At 39.1% G+C, this 22,338-nt stretch overlaps 1 protein-coding gene across 2 annotated transcripts in view; it reads right to left on the bottom strand.

Annotated features, from left to right (window-relative positions):
• The window catches only part of LOC121535308 (desmoplakin-like), a 35,975-nt gene that overhangs the window by 11,577 nt on the left and 2,060 nt on the right, over window positions 1–22,338 (bottom strand). For both annotated transcript variants that reach the window (XM_041842252.2, XM_045205880.1), the window contains exons 4-18: window positions 22,193–22,334; window positions 20,572–20,697; window positions 20,412–20,471; window positions 20,127–20,294; window positions 19,706–19,810; window positions 19,427–19,522; window positions 19,175–19,300; window positions 18,345–18,497; window positions 17,978–18,132; window positions 17,652–17,778; window positions 17,150–17,336; window positions 16,616–16,878; window positions 16,132–16,313; window positions 15,774–15,912; window positions 15,312–15,505 (exon numbers count right to left, since the gene is read on the bottom strand). In XM_041842252.2, the coding sequence (XP_041698186.2) occupies window positions 15,312–15,505; window positions 15,774–15,912; window positions 16,132–16,313; window positions 16,616–16,878; window positions 17,150–17,336; window positions 17,652–17,778; window positions 17,978–18,132; window positions 18,345–18,497; window positions 19,175–19,300; window positions 19,427–19,522; window positions 19,706–19,810; window positions 20,127–20,294; window positions 20,412–20,471; window positions 20,572–20,697; window positions 22,193–22,334 (2,223 nt within the window). The remainder of the gene's footprint in view (window positions 1–15,311; window positions 15,506–15,773; window positions 15,913–16,131; window positions 16,314–16,615; window positions 16,879–17,149; window positions 17,337–17,651; window positions 17,779–17,977; window positions 18,133–18,344; window positions 18,498–19,174; window positions 19,301–19,426; window positions 19,523–19,705; window positions 19,811–20,126; window positions 20,295–20,411; window positions 20,472–20,571; window positions 20,698–22,192; window positions 22,335–22,338) is intronic.

Below are 22,338 nucleotides of genomic sequence, written 5' to 3'. Positions count from 1 at the left end.
ATTTGATTTGATTTAATGGAGAAAAGGAGGGCGATATAGAGGGAGAAGAGAAAGAGGAACAGTTAGTCCCAATAGATAGTTGGGTCAATATATAGTTAGGTCAATAGATAGTTGGGTCAATAGATAGTTAGGTCGATAGGTAGTTGGGTCAATAGATAGTTGGGTCAATAGATAGTTAGGTCAATAGATAGTTGGGTCAATAGATAGTTGGGTCAATAGATAGTTAGGTCGATAGGTAGTTGGGTCAATAGATAGTTGGGTCAATAGATAGTTGGGTCAATAAATAGTTAGGTCAATAGATAGTTGGGTCAATAGATAGTTAGGTCAATAGATAGTTGGGTCAATAGATAGTTGGGTCAATAGATAGTTGGGTCAATAGATAGTTGGGACAATAGATAGTTGGGTCAATAGATAGTTAGGTCAATAGTTAGGTCAATAGATAGTTGGGTCAATATATAGTTGGGTCGATAGGTAGTTGGGTCAATAGATAGTTGGGTCAATAGATAGTTAGGTCAATATATAGTTAGGTCAATAGATAGTTGGGTCAATAGATAGTTGGGTCAATAGATAGTTGGGTCAATAGATAGTTAGGTCAATAGATAGTTGGGTCAATAGATAGTTAGGTCAATAGATAGTTGGGTCAATAGATAGTTGGGACAATAGATAGTTGGGACAATAGATAGTTGGGACAATAGATAGTTGGGTCAATAGATAGTTGGGTCAATAGATAGTTAGGTCAATAGATAGTTGGGTCAATAGATAGTTAGGTCAATAGATAGTTGGGTCAATAGATAGTTGGGTCAATAGATAGTTGGGACAATAGATAGTTGGGTCAATATATAGTTAGGTCAATAGTTAGGTCAATAGATAGTTGGGTCAATATATAGTTGGGTCGATAGGTAGTTGGGTCAATAGATAGTTGGGTCAATAGATAGTTAGGTCAATAGATAGTTAGGTCAATAGTTAGGTCAATAGATAGTTGGGTCAATAGATAGTTGGGTCAATAGATAGTTAGGTCAATAGTTAGGTCAATAGATAGTTGGGTCAATATATAGTTAAGTCAATAGTTAGGTCAATAGATAGTTGGGTCAATATATAGTTGGGTCAATAGATAGTTAGGTCAATAGATAGTTGGGTCGATAGATAGTTGGGTCAATAGATAGTTAGGTCAATAGATAGTTGGGTCGATAGGTAGTTGGGTCAATAGATAGTTGGGTCAATAGATAGTTAGGTCAATAGATAGTTAGGTCAATAGATAGTTAGGTCAATAGATAGTTGGGTCAATAGATAGTTAGGTCGATAGATAGTTGGGTCAATAGATAGTTAGGTCAATAGATAGTTGGGTTAATAGATAGTTAGGTCAATAGATAGTTGGGTCGATAGGTAGTTGGGTCAAAAGATAGTTGGGTCAATAGATAGTTAGGTCAATAGATAGTTGGGTCAATAGATAGTTGGGACAATAGATAGTTGGGTCAATAGATAGTTCGGTCAATAGTTAGGTCAATAGATAGTTGGGTCAATAGATAGTTGGGTCAATAGATAGTTAGGTCAATAGTTAGGTCAATAGATAGTTGGGTCAATACATAGTTGGGTCAATAGATAGTTAGGTCAATAGATAGTTAGGTCAATAGATAGTTAGGTCAATAGATAGTTGGGTCAATAGATAGTTAGGTCGATAGATAGTTGGGTCAATAGATAGTTAGGTCAATAGATAGTTGGGTCAATAGATAGTTAGGTCAATAGATAGTTGGGTCGATAGGTAGTTGGGTCAATAGATAGTTGGGTCAATAGATAGTTAGGTCAATAGATAGTTGGGTCAATAGATAGTTGGGACAATAGATAGTTGGGTCAATAGATAGTTAGGTCAATAGTTAGGTCAATAGATAGTTGGGTCAATAGATAGTTGGGTCAATAGATAGTTAGGTCAATAGTTAGGTCAATAGATAGTTGGGTCAATCCATAGTTAGGTCAATAGTTAGGTCAATAGATAGTTAGGTCAATAGATAGTTGGGTCAATAGATAGTTAGGTCAATAGTTAGGTCAATAGATAGTTGGGTCAATATATAGTTGGGTCAATAGATAGTTGGGTCAATAGATAGTTAGGTCAATAGTTAGGTAAATAGATAGTTGGGTCAATATATAGTTAGGTCAATAGATAGTTGGGTCGATAGATAGTTGGGTCAATATATAGTTGGGTCAATAGATAGTTAGGTCAATAGTTAGGTCAATAGATAGTTGGGTCATATATAGTTGGGTCGATAGGTAGTTGGGTCAATAGATAGTTGGGTCAATAGATAGTTAGGTCAATAGATAGTTGGGTCAATAGATAGTTGGGTCAATAGATAGTTGGGTCAATAGATAGTTAGGTCAATAGATAGTTGGGTCAATAGATAGTTAGGTCAATAGTTAGGTCAATAGATAGTTGGGTCAATAGTTAGGTCAATAGATAGTTGGGTCAATAGATAGTTAGGTCAATAGATAGTTGGGTCAATAGATAGTTAGGTCAATAGATAGTTGGGTCAATAGATAGTTGGGTCAATAGATAGGTCAATAGATAGTTAGGTCAATAGATAGTTGGGCCAATAGATAGTTGGGTCAATAGATAGTTGGGTCAATAGATAGTTAGGTCAATAGGTAGTTGGGTCAATAGATAGTTGGGTCAATAGATAGTTAGGTCAAAAGATAGTTGGGTCAATAGATAGTTGGGTCAATAGATAGTTAGATCAATAGATAGTTGGGTCAATAGATAGTTGGGTCAATAGATAGTTGGGTCAATACATAGTTGGGTCAATAGATAGTTAGGTCAATAGATAGTTGGGTCAATAGATAGTTGGGTCAATAGATAGTTTGGTCAATAGATAGTTAGGTCAATAGTTAGGTCAATAGATAGTTGGGTCGATAGATAGTTGGGTCAATAGATAGTTGGGTCAATAGATAGTTGGGTCAATAGATAGTTAGGTCGATAGGTAGTTGGGTCAATAGATAGTTGGGTCAATAGATAGTTAGGTCAATAGATAGTTAGGTCAATAGATAGTTAGGTCAATAGATAGTTGGGTCAATAGATAGTTAGGTCGATAGATAGTTGGGTCAATAGATAGTTAGGTCAATAGATAGTTGGGTCAATAGATAGTTAGGTCAATAATAGTTGGGTCGATAGGTAGTTGGGTCAATAGATTGTTGGGTCAATAGATAGTTAGGTCAATAGATAGTTGGGTCAATAGATAGTTGGGTCAATAGATAGTTGGGTCAATAGATAGTTAGGTCAATAGTTAGGTCAATAGATAGTTGGGTCAATAGATAGTTTGGTCAATAGATAGTTAGGTCAATAGTTAGGTCAATAGATAGTTGGGTCGATAGATAGTTGGGTCAATAGATAGTTGGGTCAATAGATAGTTGGGTCAATAGATAGTTGGGTCAATAGATAGTTAGGTCGATAGGTAGTTGGGTCAATAGATAGTTGGGTCAATAGATAGTTAGGTCAATAGATAGTTAGGTCAATAGATAGTTGGGTCAATAGATAGTTAGGTCGATAGATAGTTGGGTCAATAGATAGTTAGGTCAATAGATAGTTGGGTCAATAGATAGTTAGGTCAATAGATAGTTGGGTCGATAGGTAGTTGGGTCAATAGATAGTTGGGACAATAGATAGTTGGGTCAATAGATAGTTAGGTCAATAGTTAGGTCAATAGATAGTTGGGTCAATAGATAGTTGGGTCAATAGATAGTTAGGTCAATAGTTAGGTCAATAGATAGTTGGGTCAATACATAGTTAGGTCAATAGTTAGGTCAATAGATAGTTAGGTCAATAGATAGTTGGGTCAATAGATAGTTAGGTCAATAGTTAGGTCAATAGATAGTTGGGTCAATATATAGTTGGGTCAATAGATAGTTGGGTCAATAGATAGTTAGGTCAATAGTTAGGTAAATAGATAGTTGGGTCAATATATAGTTAGGTCAATAGATAGTTGGGTCGATAGATAGTTGGGTCAATATATAGTTGGGTCGATAGGTAGTTGGGTCAATAGATAGTTGGGTCAATAGATAGTTAGGTCAATAGATAGTTGGGTCAATAGATAGTTGGGACAATAGATAGTTGGGTCAATAGATAGTTAGGTCAATAGTTAGGTCAATAGATAGTTGGGTCAATAGATAGTTGGGTCAATAGATAGTTAGGTCAATAGTTAGGTCAATAGATAGTTGGGTCAATCCATAGTTAGGTCAATAGTTAGGTCAATAGATAGTTAGGTCAATAGATAGTTGGGTCAATAGATAGTTAGGTCAATAGTTAGGTCAATAGATAGTTGGGTCAATATATAGTTGGGTCAATAGATAGTTGGGTCAATAGATAGTTAGGTCAATAGTTAGGTCAATAGATAGTTGGGTCAATAGATAGTTAGGTCAATAGATAGTTGGGTCGATAGGTAGTTGGGTCAATAGATAGTTGGGTCAATAGATAGTTAGGTCAATAGATAGTTGGGTCAATAGATAGTTGGGACAATAGATAGTTGGGTCAATAGATAGTTAGGTCAATAGTTAGGTCAATAGATAGTTGGGTCAATAGATAGTTGGGTCAATAGATAGTTAGGTCAATAGTTAGGTCAATAGATAGTTGGGTCAATCCATAGTTAGGTCAATAGTTAGGTCAATAGATAGTTAGGTCAATAGATAGTTGGGTCAATAGATAGTTAGGTCAATAGTTAGGTCAATAGATAGTTGGGTCAATATATAGTTGGGTCAATAGATAGTTGGGTCAATAGATAGTTAGGTCAATAGTTAGGTAAATAGATAGTTGGGTCAATATATAGTTAGGTCAATAGATAGTTGGGTCGATAGATAGTTGGGTCAATATATAGTTGGGTCAATAGATAGTTAGGTCAATAGTTAGGTCAATAGATAGTTGGGTCATATATAGTTGGGTCGATAGGTAGTTGGGTCAATAGATAGTTGGGTCAATAGATAGTTAGGTCAATAGATAGTTGGGTCAATAGATAGTTGGGTCAATAGATAGTTGGGTCAATAGATAGTTAGGTCAATAGATAGTTGGGTCAATAGATAGTTAGGTCAATAGTTAGGTCAATAGATAGTTGGGTCAATAGTTAGGTCAATAGATAGTTGGGTCAATAGATAGTTAGGTCAATAGATAGTTGGGTCAATAGATAGTTAGGTCAATAGATAGTTGGGTCAATAGATAGTTGGGTCAATAGATAGGTCAATAGATAGTTACGTCAATAGATAGTTGGGCCAATAGATAGTTGGGTCAATAGATAGTTGGGTCAATAGATAGTTAGGTCAATAGGTAGTTGGGTCAATAGATAGTTGGGTCAATAGATAGTTAGGTCAAAAGATAGTTGGGTCAATAGATAGTTGGGTCAATAGATAGTTAGATCAATAGATAGTTGGGTCAATAGATAGTTGGGTCAATAGATAGTTGGGTCAATACATAGTTGGGTCAATAGATAGTTAGGTCAATAGATAGTTGGGTCAATAGATAGTTGGGTCAATAGATAGTTTGGTCAATAGATAGTTAGGTCAATAGTTAGGTCAATAGATAGTTGGGTCGATAGATAGTTGGGTCAATAGATAGTTGGGTCAATAGATAGTTGGGTCAATAGATAGTTAGGTCGATAGGTAGTTGGGTCAATAGATAGTTGGGTCAATAGATAGTTAGGTCAATAGATAGTTAGGTCAATAGATAGTTAGGTCAATAGATAGTTGGGTCAATAGATAGTTAGGTCGATAGATAGTTGGGTCAATAGATAGTTAGGTCAATAGATAGTTGGGTCAATAGATAGTTAGGTCAATAATAGTTGGGTCGATAGGTAGTTGGGTCAATAGATTGTTGGGTCAATAGATAGTTAGGTCAATAGATAGTTGGGTCAATAGATAGTTGGGTCAATAGATAGTTGGGTCAATAGATAGTTAGGTCAATAGTTAGGTCAATAGATAGTTGGGTCAATAGATAGTTTGGTCAATAGATAGTTAGGTCAATAGTTAGGTCAATAGATAGTTGGGTCGATAGATAGTTGGGTCAATAGATAGTTGGGTCAATAGATAGTTGGGTCAATAGATAGTTGGTCAATAGATAGTTAGGTCGATAGGTAGTTGGGTCAATAGATAGTTGGGTCAATAGATAGTTAGGTCAATAGATAGTTAGGTCAATAGATAGTTGGGTCAATAGATAGTTAGGTCGATAGATAGTTGGGTCAATAGATAGTTAGGTCAATAGATAGTTGGGTCAATAGATAGTTAGGTCAATAGATAGTTGGGTCGATAGGTAGTTGGGTCAATAGATAGTTGGGACAATAGATAGTTGGGTCAATAGATAGTTAGGTCAATAGTTAGGTCAATAGATAGTTGGGTCAATAGATAGTTGGGTCAATAGATAGTTAGGTCAATAGTTAGGTCAATAGATAGTTGGGTCAATACATAGTTAGGTCAATAGTTAGGTCAATAGATAGTTAGGTCAATAGATAGTTGGGTCAATAGATAGTTAGGTCAATAGTTAGGTCAATAGATAGTTGGGTCAATATATAGTTGGGTCAATAGATAGTTGGGTCAATAGATAGTTAGGTCAATAGTTAGGTAAATAGATAGTTGGGTCAATATATAGTTAGGTCAATAGATAGTTGGGTCGATAGATAGTTGGGTCAATATATAGTTGGGTCAATAGATAGTTGGGTCAATAGATAGTTAGGTCAATAGTTAGGTCAATAGATAGTTGGGTCAATACATAGTTAGGTCAATAGTTAGGTCAATAGATAGTTAGGTCAATAGATAGTTGGGTCAATAGATAGTTAGGTCAATAGTTAGGTCAAAAGATAGTTGGGTCAATATATAGTTGGGTCAATAGATAGTTGGGTCAATAGATAGTTAGGTAAATAGATAGTTGGGTCAATATATAGTTAGGTCAATAGATAGTTGGGTCGATAGATAGTTGGGTCAATATATAGTTGGGTCAATAGATAGTTAGGTCAATAGTTAGGTCAATAGATAGTTGGGTCAATAGTTAGGTCAATAGATAGTTGGGTCAATAGATAGTTAGGTCAATAGTTAGGTAAATAGATAGTTGGGTCAATATATAGTTAGGTCAATAGATAGTTGGGTCGATAGATAGTTGGGTCAATATATAGTTGGGTCAATAGATAGTTGGGTCAATAGATAGTTAGGTCAATAGTTAGGTCAATAGATAGTTGGGTCAATACATAGTTAGGTCAATAGTTAGGTCAATAGATAGTTAGGTCAATAGATAGTTGGGTCAATAGATAGTTAGGTCAATAGTTAGGTCAAAAGATAGTTGGGTCAATATATAGTTGGGTCAATAGATAGTTGGGTCAATAGATAGTTAGGTAAATAGATAGTTGGGTCAATATATAGTTAGGTCAATAGATAGTTGGGTCGATAGATAGTTGGGTCAATATATAGTTGGGTCAATAGATAGTTAGGTCAATAGTTAGGTCAATAGATAGTTGGGTCAATAGTTAGGTCAATAGATAGTTGGGTCAATAGTTAGGTCAATAGATAGTTGGGTCAATAGATAGTTAGGTCAATAGTTGGGTCAATAGATAGTTAGGTCAATAGTTAGGTCAATAGATAGTTGGGTCAATAGTTAGGTCAATAGATAGTTGGGTCAATAGATAGTTAGGTCAATAGATAGTTGGGTCAATAGATAGTTAGGTCAATAGATAGTTGGGTCAATAGATAGTTGGGTCAATAGATAGGTCAATAGATAGTTAGGTCAATAGATAGTTGGGCCAATAGATAGTTGGGTCAATAGATAGTTGGGTCAATAGATAGTTGGGTCAATAGATATTTAGGTCAATAGATAGTTAGGTCAAAAGATAGTTGGGTCAATAGATAGTTGGGTCAATAGATAGTTAGGTCAATAGATAGTTGGGTCAATACATAGTTGGGTCAATAGATAGTTAGGTCAATAGATAGTTTGGTCAATAGATAGTTGGGTCAATAGATAGTTAGGTCAATAGATAGTTAGGTCAATAGATAGTTGGGTCAATAGATAGTTGGGTCAATAGATAGTTGGGTCAATAGATAGTTTGGTCAATAGATAGTTAGGTCAATAGTTAGGTCAATAGATACAGTGGGGAAAAAAAGTATTTAGTCAGCCACCAATTGTGCAAGTTCTCCCACTTAAAAAGATGAGAGAGGCCTGTCATTTTCATCATAGGTACACGTCAACTATGACAGACAAATTGAGAATTTTTTTTCCAGAAAATCACATTGTAGGATTTTTAATGAATTTATTTGCAAATTATGGTGGAAAATAAGTATTTGGTCACCTACAAACAAGCAAGATTTCTGGCTCTCACAGACCTGTAACTTCTTCTTTAAGAGGCTCCTCTGTCCTCCACTCGTTACCTGTATTAATGGCACCTGTTTGAACTTGTTATCAGTATAAAAGACACCTGTCCACAACCTCAAAAAGTCACACTCCAAACTCCACTATGGCCAAGACCAAAGAGCTGTCAAAGGACACCAGAAACAAAATTGTAGACCTGCACCAGGCTGGGAAGACTGAATCTGCAATAGGTAAGCAGCTTGGTTTGAAGAAATCAACTGTGGGAGCAATTATTAGGAAATGGAAGACATACAAGACCACTGATAATCTCCCTTGATCTGGGGGCTCCACGCAAGATCTCACCCCGTGGGGTCAAAATGATCACAAGAACGGTGAGCAAAAATCCCAGAACCACACGGGGGGACCTAGTGAATGACCTGCAGAGAGCTGGGACCAAAGTAACAAAGCCTACCATCAGTAACACACTACGCCGCCAGGGACTCAAATCCTGCAGTGCAAGACGTGTCCCCCTGCTTAAGCCAGTACATGTCCAGGCCCGTCTGAAGTTTGCTAGAGTGCATTTGGATGATCCAGAAGAGGATTGGGAGAATGTCATATGGTCAGATGAAACCAAAATATAACTTTTTGGTAAAAACTCAACTCGTCGTGTTTGGAGGACAAAGAATGCTGAGTTGCATCCAAAGAACACCATACCTACTGTGAAGCATGGGGGTGGAAACATCATGCTTTGGGGCTGTTTTTCTGCAAAGGGACCAGGACAACTGATCCGTGTAAAGGAAAGAATGAATGGGGCCATGTATCGTGAGATTTTGAGTGAAAACCTCCTTCCATCAGCAAGGGCATTGAAGATGAAACGTGGCTGGGTCTTTCAGCATGACAATGATCCCAAACACACCGCCCGGGCAATGAAGGAGTGGCTTCGTAAGAAGCATTTCAAGGTCCTGGAGTGGCCTAGCCAGTCTCCAGATCTCAACCCCATAGAAAATCTTTGGAGTGAGTTGAAAGTCTGTGTTGCCCAGCGACAGCCCTAAAACATCACTGCTCTAGAGGAGATCTGCATGGAGGAATGGGCCAAAATACCAGCAACAGTGTGTGAAAACCTTGTGAAGACTTACAGAAAACATTTGACCTGTGTCATTGCCAACAAAGGGTATATAACAAAGTATTGAGAAACTTTTATTATTGACCAAATACTTATTTTCCACCATAATTTGCAAATAAATTCATTAAAAATCCGACAATGTGATTTTCTGGATTTTTTTTCCTCATTTTGTCTGTCATAGTTGACGTGTACCTATGATGAAAATTACAGGCCTCTCTCATCTTTTTAAGTGGGAGAACTTGCACAATTGATGACTGACTAAATACTTTTTTTCCCCACTGTAGTTGGGTCGATAGATAGTTGGGTCAATAGATAGTTGGGTCAATAGATAGTTGGGTCAATAGATAGTTAGGTCGATAGGTAGTTGGGTCAATAGATAGTTGGGTCAATAGATAGTTAGGTCAATAGATAGTTAGGTCAATAGATAGTTAGGTCAATAGATAGTTGGGTCAATAGATAGTTGGGTCAATAGATAGTTAGGTCAATAGTTAGGTCAATAGATAGTTGGGTCAATAGATAGTTTGGTCAATAGATAGTTAGGTCAATAGTTAGGTCAATAGATAGTTGGGTCGATAGATAGTTAGGTCAATAGATAGTTAGGTCAATAGATAGTTGGGTCAATAGATAGTTAGGTCGATAGATAGTTGGGTCAATAGATAGTTAGGTCAATAGATAGTTAGGTCAATAGATAGTTGGGTCAATAGATAGTTGGGACAATGGATAGTTGGGTCAATAGATAGTTAGGTCAATAGTTAGGTCAATAGATAGTTGGGTCAATAGATAGTTGGGTCAATAGATAGTTAGGTCAATAGTTAGGTCAATAGATAGTTGGGTCAATACATAGTTAGGTCAATAGTTAGGTCAATAGATAGTTAGGTCAATAGATAGTTGGGTCAATAGATAGTTAGGTCAATAGATAGTTAGGTCAATAGATAGTTGGGTCAATAGATAGTTGGGTCAATAGTTAGGTCAATAGATAGTTAGGTCAATAGATAGTTAGGTCAATAGATAGTTAGGTCAATAGATAGTTAGGTCAATAGATAGTTGGGTCAATAGATAGTTGGGTCAATAGATAGTTAGGTCAATAGTTAGGTCAATAGATAGTTGGGTCAATAGATAGTTTGGTCAATAGATAGTTAGGTCAATAGTTAGGTCAATAGATAGTTGGGTCGATAGATAGTTAGGTCAATAGATAGTTAGGTCAATAGATAGTTGGGTCAATAGATAGTTGGGTCGATAGGTAGTTGGGTCAATAGATAGTTGGGTCAATAGATAGTTAGGTCAATAGATAGTTGGGTCAATAGATAGTTGGGACAATAGATAGTTGGGTCAATAGATAGTTAGGTCAATAGTTAGGTCAATAGATAGTTGGGTCAATAGATAGTTGGGTCAATAGATAGTTAGGTCAATAGTTAGGTCAATAGATAGTTGGGTCAATACATAGTTAGGTCAATAGTTAGGTCAATAGATAGTTAGGTCAATAGATAGTTGGGTCAATAGATAGTTAGGTCAATAGTTAGGTCAATAGATAGTTGGGTCAATATATAGTTGGGTCAATAGATAGTTGGGTCAATAGATAGTTGGGTCAATAGTTAGGTAAATAGATAGTTGGGTCAATATATAGTTAGGTCAATAGATAGTTGGGTCGATAGATAGTTGGGTCAATATATAGTTGGGTCAATAGATAGTTAGGTCAATAGTTAGGTCAATAGATAGTTGGGTCATATATAGTTGGGTCGATAGGTAGTTGGGTCAATAGATAGTTGGGTCAATAGATAGTTAGGTCAATAGATAGTTGGGTCAATATATAGTTGGGTCAATAGATAGTTGGGTCAATAGATAGTTAGGTCAATAGATAGTTGGGTCAATAGATAGTTAGGTCAATAGTTAGGTCAATAGATAGTTGGGTCAATAGATAGTTAGGTCAATAGTTAGGTCAATAGATAGTTGGGTCAATATATAGTTGGGTCGATAGGTAGTTGGGTCAATAGATAGTTGGGTCAATAGATAGTTAGGTCAATAGATAGTTGGGTCAATATATAGTTGGGTCAATAGATAGTTGGGTCAATAGATAGTTGGGTCAATAGATAGTTAGGTCAATAGATAGTTGGGTCAATAGATAGTTAGGTCAATAGTTAGGTCAATAGATAGTTGGGTCAATAGTTAGGTCAATAGATAGTTGGGTCAATAGATAGTTAGGTCAATAGATAGTTGGGTCAATAGATAGTTAGGTCAATAGATAGTTGGGTCAATAGATAGTTGGGTCAATAGATAGGTCAATAGATAGTTAGGTCAATAGATAGTTGGGCCAATAGATAGTTGGGTCAATAGATAGTTGGGTCAATAGATAGTTAGGTCAATAGGTAGTTGGGTCAATAGATAGTTGGGTCAATAGATATTTAGGTCAATAGATAGTTAGGTCAAAAGATAGTTGGGTCAATAGATAGTTGGGTCAATAGATAGTTAGGTCAATAGATAGTTGGGTCAATAGATAGTTAGGTCAATAGATAGTTAGGTCAATAGATAGTTGGGTCAATAGATAGTTGGGTCAATAGATAGGTCAATAGATAGTTAGGTCAATAGATAGTTGGGTCAATAGATAGTTGGGTCAATAGGTAGTTGGGTCAATAGATAGTTGGGTCAATAGATAGTTAGGTCAACAGATAGTTGGGTCAATAGATAGTTAGGTCAATAAATAGGTCAATAGATAGTTAGGTCAATAGATAGTTGGGTCAATAGATAGTTAGGTCAATAGATAGTTGGGTCAATAGATAGTTAGGTCAATAGATAGTTGGGTCAATAGATAGTTGGGTCAATAGATAGGTCAATAGATAGTTAGGTCAATAGATAGTTGGGCCAATAGATAGTTGGGTCAATAGATAGTTGGGTCAATAGATAGTTAGGTCAATAGTTAGGTCAATAGATAGTTGGGTCAATAGATAGTTTGGTCAATAGATAGTTAGGTCAATAGTTAGGTCAATAGATAGTTGGGTCGATAGATAGTTAGGTCAATAGATAGTTAGGTCAATAGATAGTTGGGTCAATAGATAGTTAGGTCGATAGATAGTTGGGTCAATAGATAGTTAGGTCAATAGATAGTTAGGTCAATAGATAGTTGGGTCAATAGATAGTTAGGTCGATAGATAGTTGGGTCAATAGATAGTTAGGTCAATAGATAGTTAGGTCAATAGATAGTTGGGTCAATAGATAGTTGGGACAATAGATAGTTGGGTCAATAGATAGTTAGGTCAATAGTTAGGTCAATAGATAGTTGGGTCAATAGATAGTTGGGTCAATAGATAGTTAGGTCAATAGTTAGGTCAATAGATAGTTGGGTCAATACATAGTTAGGTCAATAGTTAGGTCAATAGATAGTTAGGTCAATAGATAGTTGGGTCAATAGATAGTTAGGTCAATAGATAGTTAGGTCAATAGATAGTTGGGTCAATAGATAGTTGGGTCAATAGTTAGGTCAATAGATAGTTAGGTCAATAGATAGTTAGGTCAATAGATAGTTAGGTCAATAGATAGTTAGGTCAATAGATAGTTGGGTCAATAGATAGTTGGGTCAATAGATAGTTAGGTCAATAGTTAGGTCAATAGATAGTTGGGTCAATAGATAGTTTGGTCAATAGATAGTTAGGTCAATAGTTAGGTCAATAGATAGTTGGGTCGATAGATAGTTAGGTCAATAGATAGTTAGGTCAATAGATAGTTGGGTCAATAGATAGTTGGGTCGATAGGTAGTTGGGTCAATAGATAGTTGGGTCAATAGATAGTTAGGTCAATAGATAGTTGGGTCAATAGATAGTTGGGACAATAGATAGTTGGGTCAATAGATAGTTAGGTCAATAGTTAGGTCAATAGATAGTTGGGTCAATAGATAGTTGGGTCAATAGATAGTTAGGTCAATAGTTAGGTCAATAGATAGTTGGGTCAATACATAGTTAGGTCAATAGTTAGGTCAATAGATAGTTAGGTCAATAGATAGTTGGGTCAATAGATAGTTAGGTCAATAGTTAGGTCAATAGATAGTTGGGTCAATATATAGTTGGGTCAATAGATAGTTGGGTCAATAGATAGTTGGGTCAATAGTTAGGTAAATAGATAGTTGGGTCAATATATAGTTAGGTCAATAGATAGTTGGGTCGATAGATAGTTGGGTCAATATATAGTTGGGTCAATAGATAGTTAGGTCAATAGTTAGGTCAATAGATAGTTGGGTCATATATAGTTGGGTCGATAGGTAGTTGGGTCAATAGATAGTTGGGTCAATAGATAGTTAGGTCAATAGATAGTTGGGTCAATATATAGTTGGGTCAATAGATAGTTGGGTCAATAGATAGTTAGGTCAATAGATAGTTGGGTCAATAGATAGTTAGGTCAATAGTTAGGTCAATAGATAGTTGGGTCAATAGATAGTTAGGTCAATAGTTAGGTCAATAGATAGTTGGGTCAATATATAGTTGGGTCGATAGGTAGTTGGGTCAATAGATAGTTGGGTCAATAGATAGTTAGGTCAATAGATAGTTGGGTCAATATATAGTTGGGTCAATAGATAGTTGGGTCAATAGATAGTTGGGTCAATAGATAGTTAGGTCAATAGATAGTTGGGTCAATAGATAGTTAGGTCAATAGTTAGGTCAATAGATAGTTGGGTCAATAGTTAGGTCAATAGATAGTTGGGTCAATAGATAGTTAGGTCAATAGATAGTTGGGTCAATAGATAGTTAGGTCAATAGATAGTTGGGTCAATAGATAGTTGGGTCAATAGATAGGTCAATAGATAGTTAGGTCAATAGATAGTTGGGCCAATAGATAGTTGGGTCAATAGATAGTTGGGTCAATAGATAGTTAGGTCAATAGGTAGTTGGGTCAATAGATAGTTGGGTCAATAGATATTTAGGTCAATAGATAGTTAGGTCAAAAGATAGTTGGGTCAATAGATAGTTGGGTCAATAGATAGTTAGGTCAATAGATAGTTGGGTCAATAGATAGTTAGGTCAATAGATAGTTAGGTCAATAGATAGTTGGGTCAATAGATAGTTGGGTCAATAGATAGGTCAATAGATAGTTAGGTCAATAGATAGTTGGGTCAATAGATAGTTGGGTCAATAGGTAGTTGGGTCAATAGATAGTTGGGTCAATAGATAGTTAGGTCAACAGATAGTTGGGTCAATAGATAGTTAGGTCAATAAATAGGTCAATAGATAGTTAGGTCAATAGATAGTTGGGTCAATAGATAGTTAGGTCAATAGATAGTTGGGTCAATAGATAGTTAGGTCAATAGATAGTTGGGTCAATAGATAGTTGGGTCAATAGATAGGTCAATAGATAGTTAGGTCAATAGATAGTTGGGCCAATAGATAGTTGGGTCAATAGATAGTTGGGTCAATAGATAGTTAGGTCAATAGGTAGTTGGGTCAATAGATAGTTGGGTCAATAGATATTTAGGTCAATAGATAGTTAGGTCAAAAGATAGTTGGGTCAATAGATAGTTGGGTCAATAGATAGTTAGGTCAATAGATAGTTGGGTCAATAGATAGTTAGGTCAATAGATAGTTAGGTCAATAGATAGTTGGGTCAATAGATAGTTGGGTCAATAGATAGGTCAATAGATAGTTAGGTCAATAGATAGTTGGGTCAATAGATAGTTAGGTCAACAGATAGTTGGGTCAATAGATAGTTAGGTCAATAGATAGGTCAATAGATAGTTAGGTCAATAGATAGTTAGGTCAATAGAGTTGCTGGATACTAGCAAAAAGGATCCACTACGAGGGCATAGAGGCGATTTTTATGAAACATCAGAACTGAATATGAATCATTGCATGGGTATTGAAGAGTTTGTGAGAGTGTATGTGAGAAGTGTATGTTTAGAGATCTAAGGGTCCTCACCTGCTGTCGATCTGGGTCTGGATGCGTCGCCAGCGGTCAGACATCTGGGTCACCAGGTCAGCATACTTGGACAGGTCCACATCACACTTGTGTAAGGAGGCTGAGATCTGACTGTTCACGTGTACTGCATTGGCCAGGTCACTCTCCATGGCCTTCAGAAGGTCTCTCTTATGGTCCAGGTCAGACTTCATTTGCTGTAGTGGAAAGACAACAGGCAATGCTCAAGACACACTATTGGACACTGATACTAATCTTGGCAAAACATACTCCCTCTCACAGTTCTACTACACTAATGCACACTAGAATATTGAATTGCAAAAGACCACATAAAAAATTCCGAAGCAATATATACATATATTATTTGGCAATATTACACAGCTCACAATCAGAATTGATTGACAGATACATTAACTAATTGACAGATATAAATTGACAGCAATGGTGATTGATGGTGTGTCTGACCTTGAGTGTGGCCCTGTAGCGCTCCAACTCGTTGAGATCCAGGGAGGTGGTCTCCTTCTCAGTCAGACGGGCCTCGTGGACCTTGATGACATCCTCAGCCTGGACGAGGCTCTGGAACAAGTTCTGCAGATATGACAGTCTACCAGGGAACACATACACACAGAGACCACGTTACAACACCATCTCAATAAACAAGACATTTCAACAGTGAAATATCAAACAACACCACAACAAACTATAACCATTTCACACAGGTGAAACATACCCTCAATAAACATTTGCTAACCAGTTCGTTTTCTCAACCACTTCTTAACATAGGAAGAAGACTAGAAGGTAGAAGCTCCTGTGAGAGCCGTACCTCTGGAGGTAGGCAGAGGATAGCCCCTGCAGATCTCCCAGTTTCTGGTTGAGGAGGTCCAGCTCTTTCCTGAGGAACTTGGCCTGCTCCGAGTCTGCTGCTGTCCCCTCCAGCTGCCTCACCACCCTCTCCCTCAGCCTCAGGTACTCATCACGCACACCGTCCAGGTCATGGTGTATGCCCTGAGAATCAGGAACAAGGGTTAGTCCATGTAGAATAGGTTGCATTTAAGATTATCAACATTATTCAATGAGAAAGACACAGTGGCCATCTACTGGCTATGTTTGAAAACTTTAAATGAATCCAGTATTCCAAAACACAATTGGATAGGATTGACCACACAGGTTCCCTTACATTGTTTTCACCTATCCAGTCATGCTATCTCAGATATTACATCAAAGACAGGAGGAAGAAATGCAAAGTTTTATGTTTTTCATAGGCCCATTTCCTCTATTGAATCTCTGGTGTAGCTGCAGTTGCATACCTCCAGATTCAGGAGGCGCTGTGAGCACTCCTGCACACTGTTCTCCCCCAGGGGAACATGGAGGTGGTGGCTGAGGCCTGATTCAGCCAGCTCCAGCCTGCGTCTGAGGGCGTGGAGGTCACTGAGCAGGGTCAGGCTCAGGGTAGAGCCCTGGGTGGAGGTGCTGGTCTTAGCCACCGATGTCTTGGTGATCTTGGTGGTCTCAGCTTTGATGGGCGGCTCAGGCTGGACCACCGGCTTGACCACCTCCACTTTGGATTGATCTGTGAAATGAAATGGAACCAATTTGAATTTAGTGGAATTGAGTAGCAATACGTATTCATATTATAACTGATATCCAACATAATCTGAGTGATTTCTTGGCAAACATCTGTAGCAATTGGGGTCACAGTATCCACTGGTTATTCAATTAATTCCCTTAACCTTCCTGTCTCTAATAATTCAGTTGAACTGATGTAGTTTGTACTGTAGACAGGGAAGGCGTTAAGCCATCTAAGAAGCTCCACTGGGTAGACTAGGCACCCTAGGACTCACTGTATGTAGGCAGCCCTATGACCAGTGTGTCATAGTGGGTCTGGGCTCCAGTATACTGGCCCTCCATCCTCTTCTTCTCATCCTCTCCAAACATCTCAGAGCCGTGGCTGTTGCGGAGGAACTCCTGGTAGTGAGTCTCCAGACTCTTAATGATGTTACGGTACTCCTCAGGACGCATCTGGGACAGCTAGAAAAGAGAGCGATGGAGAGGAAGGAAGAGTGAGATTTATAACTATTGTGGGCTAAGAGGGCTACTCTTAAAGACGGCCAAGGGGAGAGAGAGTGCTCATTAAACATCTACTTACTTCTTGTTGTGGATTAAAAATATAGAGATGTTAGAGTTAAACAATGTCTAAAACACAAATACAACGTTAAATATCTCCAAATGGTAATGTATTGCCACCTAAAACCTTTGTTCCTTGTTTATATTGTGAGGGTATCTCTATTGATTTGTGTGACAGATTTTCTGCAGTGTAAATCATAGTCTTGTTTAAGGCCTTACCATGGTGAGGGTGAGGGAGTTGATATGGTTGATGTCTTTGATACAGTACTGCCAGGAGATGAGGCTCTTGATGTTGATGTAGAGCTGATTCCAGATGCCCATGATGGCCTCATAGTACTGTTCATTCCTGCAATACACAAAATAAAATCAGTTACTAATCTGTAGTGTGTCATAACAGTGTAAAGTCAGTTCATATATTCTGACACCAGATTTTATGAAATTATTAGTATGTACTGTCATTTCATTTTCATGGCACTGTTATTTAGCCCATTGAAATGGCAGTAATGTCATAGAGCCAGGCAGTGTGGTTGTCGAGGGGGTCTTACTTGTTGGCCATTCCGATGCTGAGGGGGTTGGGCGGGGGGATGAGGAGGCACACAGAGGGGATCAGCATGTCCAGACCTCCAGGACCGGTCACGTGCCACTTACTGCGCTGGGAGTTGTCCTTCAGGATGCCCTCGTCCCCCTTTAAGATCCCTTTCTGTAGGACACACAGAACACATGCAAAACAGTGTAAACTCACTACTGTTGCGGATCTTTTCTGTGCAAATATTGTATGTGTGTGTTGGGGGTGGGTGGGGTGGGGGTGGTAGTATTGTAAGAATGTGTATAAGCGACGTCAGTTCATGGGTTAACACTTTAAAATGTATGTGAACGTGTGTGTGAGTATCTGGTGTGTGTTTGTGTGCTGACCTGGTCCTGTTTGAAGTCACACAGGGCCTGTACTATAACAGCACTGCTGCTCTTTTCTTCAGGGTTACGTGGTCTCAGCCTCACGATGCTCTTGGACTTATTCACCAGGTGCTTCACCTGCCTCTTATTCTCCATGACCCTCTCCTTCTCTCTCTGCATGGGGACACACAAACACACAGGTCATATAAGGTCACAGAAAAGGGACGTTGTCACATCTCCTCCCATTGCTCCCCTCCGGCGCTCTGATTCGCCGGTCTACTGAGCCACCGGTCTGAGCGCACCACCTCGGCAACATCGGAATGGAAACCCAACGCACCCAAATCACCTCCAGCGCACCTGCACCTCATCATCTCATCACCACCCCTATTTAGCCCTGGACTGTTCAGTGTTGTGTGATTGTTAGTGTCATGTCGTGTACTCGCTCTTTGTTGTTCTCTTGCTCAGTGTTAAGTAAACCTTTACATTGTTGATTCCTGCGTCTGCGTCCTGCCTCTTTGTATCCTCAGTACTCGTCACAGATGTGTCCTATACTTATCCCTGAAGAATATGGTACCACTATTTTAAATAACTTTAACCATCCTAAACAGTTGTTATATACCCTATGTAATTTGCATTATCTTGTGCACATTTCAATTTCTAAATCATGCCATGCAAATAAGTGAGGGAAGGAGTTATCCTCAATAATGAGTAGCAAGGAGGGCAAAGAGGGGTATCTGCAAAAATGCTTGCTAATATGCATCATACTCATATCAACTATTTGTTGATATTATGATAGTTGTGGGAGAGATCCTATATGGAAACATTCTCAGGTGTCATTCAGTGTTAGGTACCTCAAGGTTCTTCAGGAGCTCAGTGAGGTTCTCCAGAGGTGTTCCTTTATCACAGGTAAACTTCTTACGGATGTTCTCATGGTCCTTCTGCAGCTTGCTGTAGGTCTCATTGGCCTCCTTGAAGAACTGCAGTAGAGAGGGAAGTTTAATAGAACATGAGATACAGATACTGTGAGCTGTGTGTGTGTGTGTGTGTGTGTCTATGCACACGTTTGTGTGTCAGCGGGTGTGTGCACCATTCTGTGTGTTTACTTGGCTGTAGGCAGCGTTCTCCTTCAGGTGGACATGAATACACTTGGTGATCTGGAGCAGCCAGCTCCACTGGGTCTGCAGAGTGTCCATGTAGGCCTGGGGAACAAACACCAGTTAGTTAGCAGCAACTTCATGAATATTGTAGAACAAACTCATGTTACCACTTCACTACTTAAAGGGGAGCTAAGCGTACGTTTACAAAATTCCAGTAACTTTCCCAACATTTTCCTAAAGTTAATGGAATTCTGCAAACCTAGCTAAGGGTACAGTGACTCTCACCTCTATCTTGTCTGAAGCTGGGTGATTGTTCTTCAGGAGACCATCCACTTTCTGCTTCAGTTTGTTCAGCTCCTTCTCTTTCTCCTCCAGGGCACTCATCAGTTTCTGGGAGGGAGAGACAGACTGTGAGTAAACATACAAAAGGGCTACTACAGTATAGGTATGCATCCCAGATGGCCCTTATTCTCTATACAGTGCACTAAAAGGAGTGCACTAAATAGGGTATAGGGTGACATTTGGGTCGCAGACTAGGAGGCTTATCTCCTCATGGTTACCAGTGCGCAGACCTTGATATTCTGCTACTTCATGTTCATTCGTAAATAGCAGAGTGAAAACAAGACTTTGGAAGTGCGATAACACAAGACTACAGTAGTGAGTCCACTGAATAGATACATATCATGTCAGCATTGTAAGGCCTTACGGAGTAGCTCTCCTGTTTCTTGGGGATGTAGACGTCAATGTTCTTGTCTCCCCAGTCGAACACCAGCTCCTCCTCCTCCCTCTCGTTGACCCACATGATGGCCCTGGAGATCTCCTCAAGGATGTTCTGCAGCTCTCTCAGCTGGCCCGTACGAGCAAACGACATTTTCTGACAGAGGAGAAGATTAACCAAGATGAGCACAATGAGGCTAGTGAATACAACTATGAAGAAAGGAATGATCAAATAACTTTATTTTGTTAAATTGTTGTTAATATGGACTCATACCTGCAGACTGTCCCATTCTTGCTGCAGGGAATGGAGGCCACCCTTGTCATCCTTTTGGGCCTGAGTAAAGACACACAGACGATTAGTAGGACCAGACGTTTTTCACGACTATGTTACCTGACCAAGGAGCACTTGTTATAGTCAACACTATAGTACATACCAGTTCATCCCTGGCGCGATCCACCTCTTGGCTCCTCTGTATAGAGCTGTGGAACTTCTTCTGGTTGAGGATCTGTTGCTCGATGGTGGCCGCGTCCTCACCCCACGGAGACGTCTCGATCAGACGCTGCAGACAGATATACAGGAGATACAGCTTACTCTATTTTCTCAACAACACTGAGTCTAAGAAAAATCATGGCACCAACATGTATGAAGTTTTGCTAGTATTTACTCAATAATAGCTTAATTACATTAGTATTACTGAATAACAACCTCTCTGCTTCAGGATTCATAAAAATAAGTATCATTTGGTGTCATGTAGTAAGCAATTCTATTGAGTATTTTCTGGTTAACACCAGTTCCATACCAGCTGTAGGACAGTGATAAAGTGCTAGCGAAACCAATGATCTGTGTGGAAGGCTGAACAAATGTGTCCTTCCTAAGTCTATTCTCTAGATGGCAGTAAATAACCGTTAACTGATCAGCGTGTCTGTCATCAGCAGGAAACTATTCCAACTATTCCCCCTGTAGAGTTCACTCCAATCCACTCAGCTTTGATAAGAAAAAGGGGCGAGTTCTGCTCAGTAGAAACTGGCTGGGGGTGGGTGGGTGGCCAACCACCTTGACCCCAGCCACCCAACCAACTCCACCCCAGCCAGTTTCTACTGCGCTTCACACACCCCTTTTCTTCTCTTCTTTCTTTGATTTTCTTTCCCCACCTTTCTTTCATACATTTATGGCTGTAAGTTGTACAAACACAAATGTGTGTTTGATGAGCGAGACTGTCTGAGTTAATAGACTTTGACCTCACTTTTTAGAGAGAGAGAGAGAGAGAGAGAGAGAGAGAGAGAGAGAGAGAGAGAGAGAGAGAGAGAGAGAGAGAGAGAGAGAGAGAGAGAGAGAGAGAGAGAGAGAGAGAGAGAGAGAGAGAGAGAGAGAGAGAGAGAGAGACTTGCCAATACCTTTATTGACTCAACGTGATAGAGAAAGAGAGAATGTACTGTACTCAACATGCAGTGACAAAGCCAGAAAGACACAGAGAGAGGGGAAAAACTCTGTGCGATGAGGAACAAGGGAAGATCTCTGGTGAGATAATGATAGGGAAGGGGTGAGAGAGAGGAAGATGAAGGGATAGGGAGAGAGGCAGGGAGTGGTGTGTGTGAGTGAATTAGTTGGAAGCAAGGCGTGCAGGGTGTGTTCTCATAGGCATGCAAGTGATCAGTCATGTCCCATAATTACATGAGTCAGGGGTGAGTGTCAGATTTCACACTCCTCTCCTTCTTTTCCCATGTTTCTGTCTCTCTTGCTCAGTCTCTGTTCCTGTCTTCCTCGCTCTCGTCTCTCTGTCTCTCTCTCTTTCTGAGCGTTCATGTTTTGGCATTGTGGTGGTTTGTGTTCCAGCAGGTCAGATTCTGCGATAAGATGCGTGTCATGCTCCAACTTCCCATCACACACACACTCTCTCACACAATTTCCTACTGCTCTATACCGGTTTAAAGCTTGGAGATGAGGATGGTATATTGTCTAGGGGGTGAGTTCCAGAGTGATGAAGTCATCAATTGCACCCTATACAATCACCTTGAGGGGGAATCGCTAAATAAATGATGCTGGTTTTATAATACCTTCTGTTGGCCGATCCAGGAAATGGCATCAGTGTAGGTCCTCCCTCTCTCCTCCCAGCCAATGCTGCCTTTGTTCTGTCTCTGGGTCGTCCCACTGAAGGAGGAGATGATCCCACTCTGCATGTTCTGGAGCTGCTGTATGCTGT

This window comes from Coregonus clupeaformis, chromosome 21 (genome assembly GCF_020615455.1).
Source record: "Coregonus clupeaformis isolate EN_2021a chromosome 21, ASM2061545v1, whole genome shotgun sequence".
In the NCBI taxonomy this organism is placed as follows: Eukaryota; Metazoa; Chordata; class Actinopteri; order Salmoniformes; family Salmonidae; genus Coregonus; species Coregonus clupeaformis.
The sequence above is the reverse complement of the archived record's forward strand: the minus strand, read 5'-3'. Positions and strand labels throughout refer to the sequence as shown.